The sequence below is a fragment of the Hydra viridissima genome, unplaced genomic scaffold, assembly GCF_058129835.1.
Source record: "Hydra viridissima isolate aposymbiotic clone 2 unplaced genomic scaffold, HvirCarnegie_v1 scaffold_4, whole genome shotgun sequence".
Lineage (NCBI taxonomy): Eukaryota > Metazoa > Cnidaria > Hydrozoa > Anthoathecata > Hydridae > Hydra > Hydra viridissima.
The window spans coordinates 8140001-8157399 of NW_028324303.1; the positions used below are offsets into that span (position 1 = coordinate 8140001).

General features: G+C 32.4%; 3 protein-coding genes and 1 long non-coding RNA gene across 4 annotated transcripts in view; 3 read left to right on the plus strand and 1 right to left on the minus strand.

Moving 5' to 3' along the window:
- Positions 1-1623, plus strand: part of LOC149889688 (uncharacterized) — a 2999-nt gene extending 1376 nt beyond the window's left edge. The window contains exons 2-5 of the long non-coding RNA XR_016451556.1: positions 771-867; positions 965-1001; positions 1232-1312; positions 1393-1623. This is a non-coding gene — a long non-coding RNA (uncharacterized LOC149889688). The remainder of the gene's footprint in view (positions 1-770; positions 868-964; positions 1002-1231; positions 1313-1392) is intronic.
- LOC145183467 (uncharacterized) overlaps positions 1-3918 on the plus strand; it is an 8095-nt gene extending 4177 nt beyond the window's left edge. The window contains 4 exon segments of the mRNA XM_090084316.1: positions 2244-2646; positions 3000-3162; positions 3392-3600; positions 3602-3918. Coding sequence (XP_089940442.1) covers positions 2244-2646; positions 3000-3162; positions 3392-3600; positions 3602-3685 — 859 coding nt within the window. The 3' untranslated portion in view covers positions 3686-3918.
- Positions 3919-7897: 3979 nt separating this feature from the next.
- Positions 7898-9112, minus strand: LOC145182903 (U6 snRNA phosphodiesterase 1-like). Its single transcript, XM_090084319.1, has 2 exons — positions 9042-9112; positions 7898-8847 (listed from the first exon to the last, which is right to left on the minus strand). Exon 2 carries the CDS (start codon positions 8843-8845, stop codon positions 8069-8071), a length of 777 nt encoding a protein of 258 aa, XP_089940445.1. The 5' UTR covers positions 8846-8847; positions 9042-9112; the 3' UTR covers positions 7898-8068.
- LOC149889689 (uncharacterized) lies at positions 9070-10914 on the plus strand. Its single transcript, XM_090084309.1, has one exon. The coding sequence runs from the start codon at positions 9194-9196 to the stop codon at positions 10859-10861; it is 1668 nt and encodes a 555-aa protein (XP_089940435.1). The 5' UTR covers positions 9070-9193; the 3' UTR covers positions 10862-10914.
- Positions 10915-17399: the final 6485 nt, after the last annotated feature.

Sequence of the window (17399 nt, forward strand, 5' to 3'; positions counted from 1 at the left end):
CAGCATCTGATTTCAAATTATCTTTTATAATGTCCAAATATACCCAGCGATTTATATTATATGTATTTTTTAATATATACCAGCTTTAGTAAATAAAACAATTTATATAAATTTATATAAGTTTCAATAATGAGCTTTTGGACAAAATGGCTAAGAAAAAACTGATGCCTACATCAAGTTTTCCTATGCAATTAAATAAAGAGGCATTTTTTAGTTCAGAAGATGAATAACATTTTAAAATAAAATAAACATCTTTATTTACAAATTTGTTATTTTTATTTTACAATATTTAATATATTTTTAAATAATTTATTTTTTAAACTCACTGGAGTATTGTATTTATGCAATAAATATTACTGTTTCCATGTTTTTCATATTCATTCCCTTTTACTGTAGCCTTTTGTATATGAGATTGTTAATGAGAATTTAAATTGATCGTGATATTAAATGTTACCAGTGAATAAAATGATAAGATAGATTTCATTATTTTAATGTTATTTGTTTCAATGTTGTTTTTGAAAGAAATCCAAAATATAAGTTCTGGAGTCTGTCTACTGTTTGAAAAAATTATATACTTATTTACTAAACCATTTTGTTTCAATCAACTATTTGGCTTTCTTTATATTTTTTCAAGGTATTTTCATAGTATATTATATCGTGCTATGTTTTTGTTTGTATGGTGAACACTATGTTCAATGTGCAAACTATATTTTAGTTCATCAAATTATATTTTTATTGATGTGTTCTGTCTTTTATTCTTTCTTTTTCAGATCTGCACTTGTGCCTTAGGCCTATGGTTTGCAAAAGGTTCACATTGCCCTTAAGTTGCTGTGGGTTTCACAGTTTGATTTCCAACCTGGCATATAAGTATATCATTTTTAAATACTGTTTTATTTGTTAGCTTAAAATTAAAATTAGAGATAATTTTTTTATTGAAATAAAAATTTTTTTAATTGTTCATTAGCCCCCCTCAAGCGTATTGGTAGGAATCGGTATACCAGGTAGAGTATTTAAGGTTACTGTATATGAAGTTTTATTTTTAAAAAAAGGCACACAATATGACTTTATTTTGATATAGTTTTTTTTAAAGATGTTTTCTTAGTTAAGATAATGTAGCAACTTAATTAAGCAATGTTTTTGTTGTTTTTATGTTTTAAATTATGCTTAAATAATAAATTTAAATTATTTATTCAATTTTTTTTATAAATTTAAATTATTTATTCAAATTTAGATAAACTTAGTATTTGGAGTTATTTGTCAATAACTGATGATCAGACTATTTTAAACAAAAACGTTTTTAAGGCCTGAGAAGGTAAGTTTATTATCTTTGTTGTAATAGCTCTAAACTTAACTGTTTCAATATTTTCATTATAAATCATTATCTGCTTTCAGGTAAAAGTTAGAAGTTTGCAGACTGCGACGCAAATCGATTTTCAACACATGACTTTCCGAGCATATTTGGTTTTCGATTGAAATGAGAATAAGCTAAACTTAAAGATGAGTTTAAAATTAACTATTTATTTCATATTTTATATTTTAAACGTTCGCTAAACGCAAGTTAAGCAATAATCTATAGATACAAATATTTTATATATTCTGTTTTAAATAAAAAAAAATTATTGTGACTTTAATATTCATATTGTAATTGTAAATTGCAATCTTAAAATGATTTTTATTATAACTTCTGATTATTCTTTTTGTTCACCGAGCTTAAGCGTTGCCACGTATGGCCTAATGATTTACAGTTGGGGTAGTGTTTTTTTGGTGCAAGGAGAATTTTAGTATAATAAATTCGTATTTAATGGCTATATACCTATGCACAAAGTCAAAAAGGTATTTGATGAGCCTTCCAGGCATCGGCAGGATTTGCCATTCTTTTATGAGTAAAAATTGCGCTGAAAGATATACACAATTTTGCTAACTATAAGTGCGTTCTATTCAAACAAAAATACAAAAATAATATGTATATCAATGCATTCAAATCTTTGTCAAAACTTATTATAGGTCCTATGCTATTCCGCTATCGCTTTATCATTGGTTTGCCGCTGACGGACCGTTGTTCAAAAGTTGTCGATTTGGCGTCATCGATCCGCTGCCGAACCGCCTGCAGCTTTCCGCTAACGGACCGATGTAAATACGATGTGCAAGCCTACGTGGCAACGCAGCGGGCGGCCAACGTCGGCACGGCATAAGTGCTGACAGTGGTCTGTTGTCGGTCCGCCTGCTTATTGTTTGCTGGGTAGTCAATGCTCTTTAACACCTCTGTCTCCAGTAGTCAATGAGCAAGCCATAACAGAATCAACTTCACAGCCTCTCCCTGTAGCCATTGAACGAGGTTCTTTCTTATCTACACCACATGTAGCTAGTCAACGGTCTGCAACATCTACAACTGTGGCTTGTCAACAATCTGCAACACCTGCAACCGTGGCTAGTATATTTACTCTTCTAGTTGAACTGAAAGGCCAAGTAACTAATCTTCAGAAGCAGACCAACTACAACACAACTATGTTGCAGACTTTGTCACAAGGTGGGATACAAGAAGATGGAAACATTTTTGAAGCTCTTGATCTTCCTGTGTGTGACCTGAAACAGCTGCAGCAGCTTGAAGATATTATTACTAGAGACAATCTTTTATTTAATAAACTTGTAAGTACTTTATAATAAATTTCTCTAAATAATTTGATGTATCGACAACATATTATGTATCAAAAGCATGCAAGAGTTTTGGATTTTTTTGAACTAAGCAATAATTCACAATTTACAGTTGAATTTAATCTTAGTTCTAGTTTTTCTTCATTTTCAGGCCCATACCATAGAGGGGGTTTGTTGTTTGCTAATCAAAACGGCCGTTTTTTTTTCAAAAAATGACCCCCTCTCCTAAAAAATGTCATGGTAAGAGCCTGATTTGAGTTACAGTTTTTATTGATTTTTATGGTATTGCTAAAATACAAATGAAATAATCAATAGTTTTAATTAAATTTCGACGGTTTTATGTTTAGGTGCATGTTGCTTCAAAGGGTGGTCAGGATCTGAAGGAAGCCATCAAAAAGATGGTTTCCTCTCTAATGGAAAATGACGTAGTAAAATATTTGAATTGGTCCGGACTTGGTGAAAATGAAAAGAAACCCTTTCGTGACTTGAAATGCCGAAAAGTTCTGGAAAGTAAGCGAAACTTGATTTTTTTAAATATCGTTCACTTATAATTTAGCACATTAACTTCAGAAACAGTTGTTCAATCCATAAAAACTACTTATTCTATTTAATAAAGAGATTTTAATTACTAGAAATATTTAGTGTATAAAAAATATTTTATTTAGTAATATTAAGTATACTATTATAATGTGAACAAAGTCTGAACATAACTGTATTATTTTATGATGAACTTTTGCAGGAGCATTACAAAGAAATCCACCAACGAAAGGTGCATCAGAAAGTGATGTGCAGAAAGCTGTGGTCCACTATTTAGCAGGAGCTGCTGATCGAAATGGGGGTAGAAAACAAAGAGCAATTCGACAATCTATCAAGAAAACTCGCTTGGAACATCGTGAACTAATGCCTACATCTTCATCGGCAGTCTTAGAACAACCTGTAGTAGTGCCTATAGGCGATGAAGTTCTATAGAACTTCAGCGGAAGTTTCATTGCATCATTTGTCACTTTTGTACTCAGACGACTCTCAAAATTAGTTATGTTTAATGCTGTTACTTTTTAGTTCCTTCAGAAACGTTTTATACGTTGTTTCTCATATTCATAACATAGTTTTATTTATCGTGTGTTATTGTTACAGCTTTTTATATTATAGCTATGTTTTTATTATGTACATGTGATAAGGGAATCTATTTCCTTATATATGGTTTTATGTTACTTTACAAATTGTTTAAACTGGTTTGTTGTGTGATTTTAAAAGATGTATATTAAAGCTCCTTTGGTTTTTATTAAAGCTCCTTGAGTAGACACGTGTTAAGCTTGCTCTAAGTCATTTATGGACCTGGGTTTAACTACGGCTTTGCCGTTTGCGGACCGCTGATACGCCATCACTGGCTTACTAGTAGCGGACCACTGAAACGCCAGCACTGCGCCTGAGCTGGTAAGCCAGTGCCGGACCATGACAAAACCAGTGAGCAAATCGGCGCTGGCCCAGCTCTGGTCAGCCGGATGCGGGCCACCTCCGCAGCCTGCGCTGAGCCATTTCCGGACCGGTATATCGTTGCTGGTTGGGTTGTTTATAATTATATATTTAGTTATATATAATTTAAATAATTAAGTATATGTATAACTATGATAAATTGAATTATTAGGTAAACGCATAATGTGGGCCTTTAATGGACCCACGTTGCAACATGCGCTGGTTGCCAGACTTGGCCATGAATTGAACCAGCACTGGCTTACGGATACCAGGCCATTGCAAAACCAATGGGCAACCCGGCACTGGCACAGCACTGGCGTGACAGGCCTGGTACAGCGTGGCAGCCAAGCCTGGTTCGCTATTGGACCAGATATTGCCTGCTTATTGGGATATTCTGTTTTAAATAAAAAAAAATATTATTGTGACTTTAATATTCATATTGTAATTGTAAATTGCAATCTTAAAATGATTTTTATTATAACTTCTGATTATTCTTTTTGTTCACCGAGCTTAAGCATTGCCACGTATGACCTAATGATTTACAGTTGGGGTAGTGTTTTTTGGTGCAAGGAGAATTTTAATATAATAAATTCGTATTTAATGGCTATATACCTATGCACAAAGTCAAAAGGTATTTGATGTGCCTTCCAGGCATCGGCAGGATTTGCCATTCTTTTATGAGTAAAAATTGCGCTGAAAGATATACACAATTTTGCTAACGATAAGTGCGTTCTATTCAAACGAAAATACAAAAATAATATGTATATCAATGCATTCAAATCTTTGTCAAAACTTATTATAGGTCCTATGCTATTCCGCTATCGCTTTATCATCGGTTTACCGCTGACGGACCGTTGTTCAAAAGTTGTCGATTTGCCGCCATCGGTCCGCTGCCGAACCGTCTGCAGCTTTCCGCTAACGGACCGATGTAAATACGATGTGCAAGCCTACGTGGCAACGCAGCGGGCGGCCGACGTCGGCACGGCATAAGTGCTGACAGTGGTCCGTTGTCGGTCCGCCTGCTTAATGTTTGCTGGGTACTGACCTCAGCGGTAAACAATATTAAATGATCAGAAAGCTCTTGGACACATATTTATCCCCTTCAAATATATTATAGTGGAAACAGTTAAATACTATCCCAAAAATATTTTTTTTCTCCTTGATTTCAGTTGCTACCATTAATTTTTATAAAGCTGTGATTATATAGATGGTATATAATAATATCAATAATAGCAGCTGAAATAAATGATCGTAATTGTGCCAGAAACTCATTATTTAAATTTCGCATTAAGGATTAACCAGTATGTCTCATTATGTCTCGTTATGTTCCGTTAAAAAGATGTAAATTCCGGGAAATTGTAATGCTCCTATTTTGTCCGGGACATCTCGTCTCATCTCGGTATTGTCCCGGATTTCGAGTGAAAATGGAAAATTGTCTCGATATTTGTCGCCAATCGGGACAAAGCTTTTAGGATCGTCTCGTCTCGAATAAAAAAAAATAACAAGACGCAGACGCTTAGTTTTCTGTCATACTCTTTTTATGTATCCCTGCTCAGAAAAACATTTTAAAATATTTTTATTGGATAGTCGAGACCATCTTTTTCCGACGTCGAATCAAATAAGAAATACTCCCCGGTTTCGCAATTATCACCAATTGTTTTGCAATTATTATCTAAACAACTCCGTAACGCGCATATCTTTTTTTTGAAACAATTCGTTGAACATCCATCTATTAAGTCCTTGATCAAATTTAGCATAACTTATATAATTTTGCATGAATAATTTCCGCATAAATAAGTATAATTTGCAAGTGTACTTAGATCGCCTTTTGAGTGATACTTTTATTTGCTAACCCAGAAAAATGTTTTGAAATATTTTTTTGGATAGTCGAGACCATCCTTTTCCGACGTAGAATCAAATAAAAATTCACCTATTGTTCCGCAATTGTTATCTAAACAATTCCGTAACACGCATCTTTTTTTTGAAACAATGCGTTGAACTTCCACCTATTAATACGTCCTTGATTAGAGTAAGTCTTTCGATTACCTTTTCTACTTTACCAGATAAAGAGGCCTACAAATAATTAAACTTCTCGATGTTATAAGCATTTTCGTTCTTGTCTATCACATTTTAAAACTGATCCCAAAAACCTCTACATAGTAATACATCATCATAAATGCTTTGAATTTTTAAGTTCAGAACTTACTAAACTGTTATAGTTAAAAACTGATTATGCCCCCAAAATAATTAACACACCAATTTAGTTAGAAAATCATCGTGATAAAAGTCTCTTAATCAAAATTTCGTTTCATTACAGTAATAGTTTGAACCGAAATTTTGGTTGAAACCGAACAAGTAGAAAGTTTCCGGAACAAAATTTAGGTTTTGGCCAAAAGTTTTAGTTCACTACACTTCAACTTGATGAGTTTAATGATCTTTTATGCAACAGAACTGTCAAATTTACCACATGCAGTTTTACAGTTTACAGTTAGTTTAACAACACAAGTTTTCTTTGTAGTTTGCATAGCACTATGCATCAACTTCATTAATTTTGTTGCTGACCTCAGCAAAACTACTGGAAATAAAAAAGGAAAACCAAACACTTGTTTTATTACTTTATGCCCAATGTTAATATACTACAAATTTTATGAATGATTCACTTCACTTACTAACATTTAACACCAATAAATTTCAAACACATTAGTTAAAATACAGAGCAATAGTTGCATGGATTAAAAAAGTTTCCAGAGACAACAATATATTACAAAATATTTATATTGTCAAGCTAGCCAACTTTCAGAGAGTGGCATACTCTCAAATCATAAAAAGGAAAACTAAGAGCAGTTTAAACGCGCATAAACATTACGTATTTTACAAGAAATGATAAACCATTTTGTTGGTTCTACTTAAAATATGGACCCTAGGAGAAAAAATAGCAGCCACACTTTAAAAGTTGTATTAATTGTTTTGAATTTTAAAGTATATTTCTATTTTTAAGTAATAAACTTTTAAAAATTTATAACTCTATAAGAGTTTTAATGTAATTAAAAGGCATTAGGTCAACATCAAGAAGCATTTTGATTCAATTTTTAAAAAAATTCTAACCTAATATCAAAAATTTGGATTTTTTTCAACTAGACATAAGTTAAAAACACACTGGGTTAATAGATACTGAGTATACTTTACCAAAAAAATGAAGCATAGAAATCATAATAACCTAGAATAAGAGTAACTCAGAAAAATCAAGACGAGTAGCAAGTTTGGCTTGACACAGCCTAAGAAATGCTTATAAAAATAAAAATGTAGTTTAAAATCTTAAGGTAGAAACTTCCAAAAACAGATCAACAACCTTTGTAAAATTCTACTTTTATAATGAAATTAATTTATTTATGTTTATTTTTTTATTTTCTATATCTTATATATAATTGCCTCCAGAAATTTTTTTAAATCTAGCAGTGGTTTCATAAAAATTCAACCATCTTAACGTTGGAGGATCATGACATTATTAACAGTACTTGCTCTAAACTTTTCTTCGGTTTTAGCAACTTAAAGCAACAATTTATATTGGAGTACCTCCTAATATATTATGGTAATCAGTTAGATCCTTTTCCAAATGAAACTCATTTCTTTACTATAAATAAGTAACAACTACTAATTGGAAATATAGTTTTGTTACTCATCAGGGCAGCAATGTCTTAACATGCTTTAAACAATTGAGTTTTTTTATATATTGGAGTATAGGCTAAGAAGGAGATAAAGAAAGGAAAGAAAGTGTAAAGCAATAGTTTATTAAATCATATAACTTCTAAAAAAATATTTGTATTAAAATATCTTGAAAAGTCATTTTACCCACAAAAGCAAAGTTACAAAGATAAAAATAAAATGAAGTAAGTATAGTGAAAATCAACTGAATAAAATCAAACCCTGCAATATCTTACTAATTTTAATTCAAAGAAATCTGAAAAATTTTATTACCAGATTTCATACATAATTTGGAAGTCAGCACTCTAAACTGATCTTTTAATTGTTTATAAGACTCAATATGTTTTTCTAACTCAATTTTTTTATCACCAAGGCACCAAGCAAAGCTAACATGAAAAGAGGGGTCTGCATAATAGGTTTCTAAACCAAACTCCTCAAAGACTTTATTAACTTGAAGTGTTAATTCTCTAAAGTTTGAAGATCCTAAGCTTGTTTCTACTCCAACAAATGTTCTTGTTTTTTCATCATTAACATAAACTTTAATGTTATTTAAACTATAACTAAATGCATGTTGAGGGATGCAACCTCTAAGTTTTGAATATATAGGTTCTATCCAATAGTGCCGAATAGGCACAGTCCTAGATAAGCTAATATGGCAATCTTCCAGTTGAAAAAATGTCAATCCAAAGTCTTTGAGAGTGAGAAGTAGGTAGTTGTATAGAGATATAGTATTGTCAGTTACAGTTAAAGGGACAAAAATATATGTTGGCCAGTTTCCTTCAAAATGTTTAAAGGAACGCACCTTGTCATTATATGATTCTATGCAAACATTTTGTGAGGAAAACATTTTCTTTATAGATAATGGGAGTGATAAGTTCATTTTTTTGTTGCTATGTTGGTTAGATTCAGTATTTACAAATACCTTCCTCTTTTTGAATATTTTCTGTTTTTCTTTTACATTAACCATTTTGTCTCTAGATTCATTTTCGCTATCCGAGTAGTTTACTAAACCAGACATTACTGAAGTAAAGAAGAAAGAAGTATTACATAATTTTTTACATAAGCTCTCTATATATACATATACATCCCTCTTTTTTTAACAATTAAGACAGAGAATAAGCTGATTAAGAACTGTAAAAAAATATGTCTCAAAATCAAAGTAAAGTGTTCTAATTTCAAGTTAAAACTATTAGAATATTTGATAAATTGCTAACATTTGCCATCTTCAACAAATAGACATTTCTCTAATTCGATTGCGCAACTAATTTCTCAGCTTGAAAAAGAGGCCAGTAAGGACAAAAATGTAAACAAATAGCGGCAAACAATTTAAAGGATAATTCTTAATAGATTACTTGTCTAATAAAAAATGAATGGATTTAATAGTGACTGCTTTAAAGATAAAAAAATTCAAAATCTAATATTAGATGATATAAATAGAGATCTGAAGATAGAATTAAATACAAAAAAAGATGTATCGTTAAAAGAAGATATGTGCTGGGGAAAATCTCTTGAGTTTCTCCCAGTGTTCACCAGACGTGAAATTGATAATCATATGAACAAATGCGGTAAATTAAAAGGAAAAACTATTAAAAAAACGTTAGAAAGAGGACTGAAATTTAAGCAAGAACGTTACATTTCTACAGACAGCTTATTTACAACACGAACACTCAAACACTTCATTGCAAAATGTACCTGTCGAGCAAGTATGAAAAAAATGATTCGTAAAATGCAAATATATATAAATCGCAAAAATAGTCAAGTTGATAAGGCTTTTTGCAGTTGCCCAACTGGATTAAGTGGTTATTGCAATCACATTATGGCTTTACTGTTAGAGTTGGCAGATTACTCATTAAATTCTTTTAAAGTTGTTCCTTCTGAAATCGCTTGCACAAGTACTTTAAGAAAATGGGGAGTGCCTGGTGAGAAACAGAAAAAAATATATCCTGTAATGAAAAACGTACTTCATGCTAATTTTACAAAAAAAGGGATTAACCCAACAGTATATGAGGCAAGACGTAACTTCAATTTTATAGATAACTTAAATTCTGTAATGAAGCTACAGAATAATTTAAAAAAAATTAACCCAAATATTGGCTATGCTCATATTATACCAAATAAAATTCTCATTGATTCAGAAATCACAAAATTTGGCATGCAGTGTTTAGGATCCCCACTTTCATATCAACTTTTACCAGTTGAACGAAATTTTATTGTTTTATCACACTTATGTCAAAATGTTGAATGCGAGTCTATTATAACTTCTAACCTTACCTTACCTAGTAAATTTTTAGATATACCTGATACATGGAATTATTCCCCAAAAGAAATGGAGTTTATGAAAAAAATAATTGTCTCACAAGAAGAAAGTATATCATTACAAAAAAAAACTGTAAAACAAAGGCAATGTGCACAATGGTTTAAGGAGAGAAAATATAGAATAACATCATCAAATGCACATAAGATTTATATTAGGAAAAGTAACTTTGAATTTTTGATAAAACAACTTACAGAAGACATTAAAAAATCCAACAATGTTAAAGAAATGCTAAATCACGGTAATATTAATGAAGACATTGCAAAAGAAAAATTTAAAAATGTAATGATTTATCGATTAAACCAAAATATCAAAATACTTGAGACTGGATTATTAGTTCAACCATGCATCCCTTGGCTTGGTGCAAGTCCAGATGGACTTGTTTTAATTGATTCAAAGCCATGTTTAATTGAAATTAAGTGTCCTTACACAAAAAGAAATGAAAATCCTAATGATTTAGTTAAGGAAGAAACATTTTATATTGGTTCATTACCTACAGGAGAATTATTTCTAAAGAAGGATCACTTATTTGGCTATTATACACAAGTCCAAATGGCCATGGGTTTATCTGGACTAACTCATTGTTTGTTCATAGTTTATGTTTATAAAGGAATTATTATTGTAAATGTTGATTTTGATGAATTTTATTTTTTAGATGTTATCGATAAGTTAAGCGATTTTTATAAAAAATATATTTTATCATTCTACGTTTCTCAGTAATAAATATTACATATCTTATATTTTTACTGTTTTATAAGAGGATCCATAAAGTTACACAATAAACAGCTTACAGTCCAGATTTGATTAATTGATCCATATAAAACAAGAGGTATTTCATTTCGTATTTGTTTATTTTTCTTAATTCGTTGTATGGCACGTTCTACATGAATTCTTAAAGCTGCTATTGTTTGACTTTCTATAACCTCTTCATGTGATAGCTGATCTCTCCCATTTAAAAAGGCTGGAATATTCAGTGTTACACCTAAAGGCTTAAGCAGATCATTAATTAAAAAACCCCTATCAGCCATTATAGAATCACCACTCTCCCATAGCTCTTTTTGCAAAAGTCCTGATTGCTTAACTATTTCAATATCAGAAATAGAGCCAACAAATAGTTCACTAACAAATGTTACTGCACCAGAAGGAGCAATGCCAACTAATCCTTTATAGGTTACGTGATGCTTATAATGTGAAAACAGACTTCTTTGAATCGTTAGGCTGGAAGGTCTTTGACAAAGCAACTCAGTACAATCAATAATAACCTTCGTTTGAGGATATGTCTCTTTAAAGCATTTTGGCATATTATGTTTAAGTTGGTCTAAATTTGGCCAAATTGGTATAGCACCAAGTTTAAGATATATAAAATTTGACCATGTAATAAGGTATCTTGAAACAGTAGATTTTGGTGTTTTAAATAACCAGGAAGTAAAACTTAAAGAAAAACCAAGTCTTAGCCATGTTAAAAACATAAATAGTTGATCAACCGATTTCATTTTTGACTTACGACCAGGTTTGGATTCCGGTGTAGAATATGAAGGAGATGAAAATAATTCTTCAGGTAACTTTTCCTCAGAGTTATGCTCAGGATAATAATATTTCATGTTTTCACATTCATTTCCAGGATTTAAATATTCAAATAAAATGTCAAATTTTTCTTTTTTCATGCCAGTAAATGAGTTGAAATACTTATCATCTTTTTCAAAATTTTCAAAGCTAAAAATATTATTTTTCAACTGGTCGTTTATTATTTTTAAAGTTTTATATTCTTTAAGCAAGCTTCTGTAACTTTCATGACATACTTCTATTTTTTTTTCTATGATTGTTTTTTCGGATAATAAAAGTTTACAATTTTCACAATCTACGTTTTTGGTCGAATCGATTATTGTATGAGTTTCAGTATCAATATCAGTTGTAAACACTGGATATTTCGACTTTTTGCATGGAGATTTTCTAGGTAACTTATCTTGTGGTGTCTTGAATGAAAAAATGCTAGGAACTTCATTCCCTGATTTTAAAGTTTTTTTACCGCATCCTGAACTAACTTTTATTTCCTCAGGCCTAAAGTGAAATTCACACACTTTCGTGTGTTTCATAATTTCAAATTTATCAGCACCTCCTTTACGTCTATATTTAAATATTTCCTTACACCAAGCTCTGTAAACATCAAGTTTTTTTTCTTTGTTAGGGAAAGAAAATAGAGCAATGTTAGTCTTTTCCATATTGTTGTTATAAAACGAACTTCCGCACAATGGAATACAGCAATACATCCCTCTTCCACCTTTTTTCACTTCATTTGGTCTGAAAATGCTTGAGTTGGAATAAGACATCTTTTGGAGCGAAATTATGTTTTTAATTTTATCATTTCGAGAAAGAGTTTGAATCTGTTTACATTTTTGTCCTTACTGGCCTCTTTTTCAAGCTGAGAAATTAGTTGCGCAATCGAATTAGAGAAATGTCTATTAACTTCACGGTCGATTTTGATTTCAAAAGTATTCTTAGCCTGGTTTTTACTGCAAAAAGTTTTTTCGGTTATTGTAAGTGCAAAAATTCTTTTAAATGTAATCAGAGAAACGAGTTTTAAAACGTTTTTTAATGAAACATGAGGTTTTTATAAAAAATGTGATAAATTCTTGTGAATTTGAAGTTTATAACATAGTAAACGATTAATTTTTTAACAAAATCTTTTTACATCTACTTTAAACTTATTTTGAAACTTGACTTTTTATTATGACGCGCATTATAATAAAATAAAGTTTTACAGGAGGTGAATTTGAAACTATAAAAGGAATCCAACAATTTTTAATATATACACTTTAACTCTAAACAGTTTTATAGTTTTTTCTAGTTTATATATTTTATTACAATGTAATAAAAACGAAGAGTTAATCATTTTTTTAAATATCAATCAAAAATCAAATACCGTTACAAAACCACGAAGCTCACGGTGTATGACGCAATAAAATGAAGATATCTTTGGTTTTTCTTCTAAAAACCCAGACAGCCTCCCTTTAGAGGCCCAATGCTGGCCCAGTTCCGCTTGCCACAGCGGCGCGATGCCGGCAATTGATCACGGCCCAATGTCGAAACGGCCAATGGCCCAGCATCGCTAGCCAGCACTGGCCCGGGATCATTTTCTAGCATTCGTCCGTGATCGTATGCCAGCACTGACCCGTTACTTTTAGCCAATATACATTCACTAACGCGCTATTATTAGTCATTTCTGATGTGATATCGCACAAAAAGCAAATACAAAAGTAAATATTTTTTGAAATTTATTCCAATTCAAATTGACAAAAATTGTTTAAAATAGTACAGATAATGATAGTTTTAAACAGTGCTATTTTATAAGGGAGTTTTTTTCGTTCTTGCCGAGCTTTTCGTCACTACTAGAAAAGGAGAGTTCTGGCTCATTTTCATTTTTCATCTTAGTTGTGAAAATTTTGATAATCGCGTGTTGAAAATTTTTTTGTGAGAAAATGATTTTTTTCATGATCGTTGTGAAATTTTTGATAAATCGAGGGTTGAAAAATTTTTCTGGGACAAAAATTCCCGACGACGACGAGAAAACGTTTTATTTTTTTCATGACGTGATATAACACGCGTAATGAAAAAAAACTTTTTAATTTTTGTAAAGGTGTTTAAATCTTGAGGATTAGGCGTAATAATAAGCTTGTCCGAGAAGAAGGTAAAAGCTTCCGGATTGACCGACTTGCGCGTTGCCGGAGTTGAGAGTGACGACCAGCCTTCTGCCGGCTGCGACACTGGGCATGGAGTCTGCTTCTGCAAAATTTCTGTAAAACGAAATGGTGGTAGTGGAACCGATGGAAGCATTGGATTGTAATAGCAATCCAGTCGATGTGTAATAGCAATCCAGTCGATGAACGAGGATATGTTTGATCCGTTCCACGAAGACAAATAAAAATCTTCCAATCCAGACGAGGAAAAGATGCATTTGCTGTTACCATCATATCCAGAAAAAGTAGTGTAATTATTTGTATTATAAGGTGTCCAAGAACTGATAACGGTTCCGTTTCCAGGAGGCAAATTGCCATCGTACATTCTGACTCTCGATTCCCACCAGCTTCCAGAAACTCCAACGACGTGCATCCTGATGTATTTTAGAAAAACTCCATTTCCTTTTCCATTTGTGTCCAGCAAAATATATTCGTTTCCGTAAGTGGTGTTTAAATATCTGAAGGTCTTGCAGTAAAGTTTGAAAAGAGGGATGGAGGCAGGAATGGAAGCAAGAGTGGAAATGAAAGGTTGAATCCAGTAAGTGATGGAAGAGGTATTTTTGTTGACCAATTGGATGCTGATGTTTGTCCTGAACGGCATGTCAAGAGTAAAATATCCTCCCAACGAAGTGTTGCTTAAAACGTTGCATCCTTGCAAAGAATTGGCGTAAAAAGGTCCGCCGATGGGAGAAAAAAGCAAGTCGCAAGCAAGTCCAGTGTTGTCCACTCCTATTCCTTCCGTGGTTTCTGAATAATTTCCAACGTTAATTTCTCCATCTGTAAATATTCGAATGAAAACATTTCCAGGAAAAATTCCACTGAGAGCTAGCCATAACCTTCTCAGAACTCCAGGTCTGTCAGAGTAAGTGAAAACTGTTGTCGTGGCGGCTGATGCTATCGTTTGCGATTTTAATCCTAAGGACGAAAAGCTTGAATTTGGAACAAGTCCTAAAAAGTTGGATTTTTGTAACAAAACGTCTGCGTAACTTTTTGTCGCGGCGTCTTGCGCATTTGATGGATTAAGCACATTGATCAATTTATGGGAATTCAAATCCAAGTCCGCTGTGCCAACTGAAGTTCCTCCTTCTGTCGAATGCGTATCGACGTAATTTTTTGTGGCGGCGTCGTGTGAGTTGGTCGGTTCTGCCAGGTTGATCATTTTGTTTGAATTAAAATCCAAATCTGCAGTGATGGTGCTGGACCCGTCCGTTTTAATATAAACGTTGCTTGTTGAGTCTGATGCAAGATTGTCGAAATAAGCGCTGAATTCATTTCTGTTGAATTTGTCAATCATTTTTTTAAAAGGGTAAAAAATTTTTTAAATTCAATTTGCAATCACCAAAGGGTGTTGACGACGTCTTGAAAGCTGTTTCCCTCTTCACATTTTTTCAAAACGTAAAGACACAAGTGACCACAATAAGACGTGTTTCTAAATTGAACCCTTTCGCTGTTGTAAAAGACAGGGCTTTTTAAATAATCGACTAGCTCGATGAGAGGGGGTTGAGCGTAAGAGTCAAAACTGAATTTTGCGTCTCCGTTTTTGTACCAGCACACCCAATGAAATCCTCCAGTGCTTGAATCCCCAGTGTTGATAATCCCGCATTCTTTTTTTCTCGGTTTTTTTGGCAATATGTCTCTGACAAAAACTCCTCGAAAGTTTTTTATTTTTAATTTTTTCGCTGCTTCCATCAATTGAAAATTGGTCAAAGCCTTGTTTGGTAAAAATAACTCCTTCCACATTAATCATTTTGTTGTTCATTTTTTTTGTTTATTTTTTTAATTTGTTAATTTTTTTTGTCACTTACTTTTTGTTACCTCTTTTTTTTTTGTCACTTACCTTTTGTTACCTCATTTTTTTTGTCACTTACCTTTTGTTCCTTTTATTTTAATTTGTAGTGTCCATAAGCTAATGTGTGTTTTTCATCTTCTGAAATGATTCTTTTGTCGTCGTTGGCGCTGAGAGAGATTTTGTTTATTTCTTCCGTGTACATATCGTGCAAATGGGACCGGATGATGTTCATTTTGTTTACTTGTTCTTTTTTGGTTTCGAGACATTTTTTGAATTGTTCGTGGGTGATGTATTTTTCGATTACCCTTTTTACAACCCCTTTGCATTTTTGTGTCTCTTTTTCATTGGTTATGAAAGAGTACAATTTTGACCGTAGGCCGACATACTCTAAAATCAGGTTTCATCCGGTTTCAAATTTAAACTTCCCAGGAACCCTTCCGTTTTTGCCAAATGGGAACCAAAAGCTTTGAACGGCTGGATGATTTTTGGGAAAATTGCTCGTATCGAATTTGCTTTCCACATCGTCGGAAATGTCTTTGTAAAAATCGTCTGTTTCTATTTCATAAACCAGCGAGTCCGTGTCCGTCATGAGAAGTTTTGCCTTATCACCATATTTCGGTTTGATGTAATCGTAGTGGAATTCAAACATTAAAGTTTTGCTCAAATCCAAGATGGACATCCCCAAATAAATTGGTTTGTTATAAAAAATACTTGTTCTTTTCATGTGAACGGCAATCAAGCTTTCGTCAAAAATCGTGTGCCGATCGTAATTTGGTTTTGCCGATAATTTTATTGCCTTTGCCATCTACTCTTTTTTCAATGTTTTTTATTGTTTTTCCAAACACCGAATTGTTCATCAGTTTGAAAAATTCCTTCTCAAATTCGCTGGTGGCTTTTGTTCTTAAATCTGTGTTAAGGTCAATATACGGTTTCATCCAATCCCGTTGCTCAAATTTTTTGCCTCGGTGTACCTTTGAAATTTTTATTCCCAATCGTTCGTAAAATTGGACACCGCTGCATTTGGCATGTATGAAAGGTTACGTCGAAGTGGTTGAATTTTTGTTGCAAAATGGAGCCGAGTTCAAAGGTGTCATGGATAACGAAGAAATGTGAAAACACGAAAAAAATTGAAGATAAAATGATTTAAAACATTTTCTTTTCATATAAAAAAGATGACGATTGAAAATTTTTCAAAAAAAATAAAGCTTCCGTGGGCAAAATTTCCAGGAGAAATGCACATTCCAGGAATGAATTTAGCACCTTGGTCAAACCCGGTGGACCGTATTGATGAAGCAATACGCCTTCACGATTTGGCTTATAATAAATTTATAAACATTGAAAACGGAGTCGAGGTCGACGCGCGAGATAAAGACTTCTTAACGCCGCTCACGGTGGTTTAATTTTAAACATTTGCGGACATTTATGATGCGCATGCGCTACTTTAAAAACAACAACATCGAAATTTTGATTTTTTTTTTGCAATGGTCTTTTACCGTAACCTAATAAAAAAGGTCATATCATTGCTTTGAAGATGTATATACCAAATATAAATTTATAAACTGATAAAATGTGTGGCCAAGGAAAACATATTTTATTTGAAATACTCAAATTTATTAATTTTTATGTGATAAAATACGCAGTAAAGTCGGAAATTATTTTATGGTCATCTTTACTACTAAAACATAATAATTAAGCGTTTATTAGAATTTTTATGCTTTAAAGCTATATATATTTA

Coding starts and splice junctions, on each gene's coding strand:
- LOC149889689 (XM_090084309.1), top strand. CDS start 9,194: ATGAATGGATTTAATAGTGACTGCTTTAAAGATAAAAAAATTCAAAAT.
- LOC145182903 (XM_090084319.1), bottom strand. CDS start 8,845: ATGTCTGGTTTAGTAAACTACTCGGATAGCGAAAATGAATCTAGAGAC.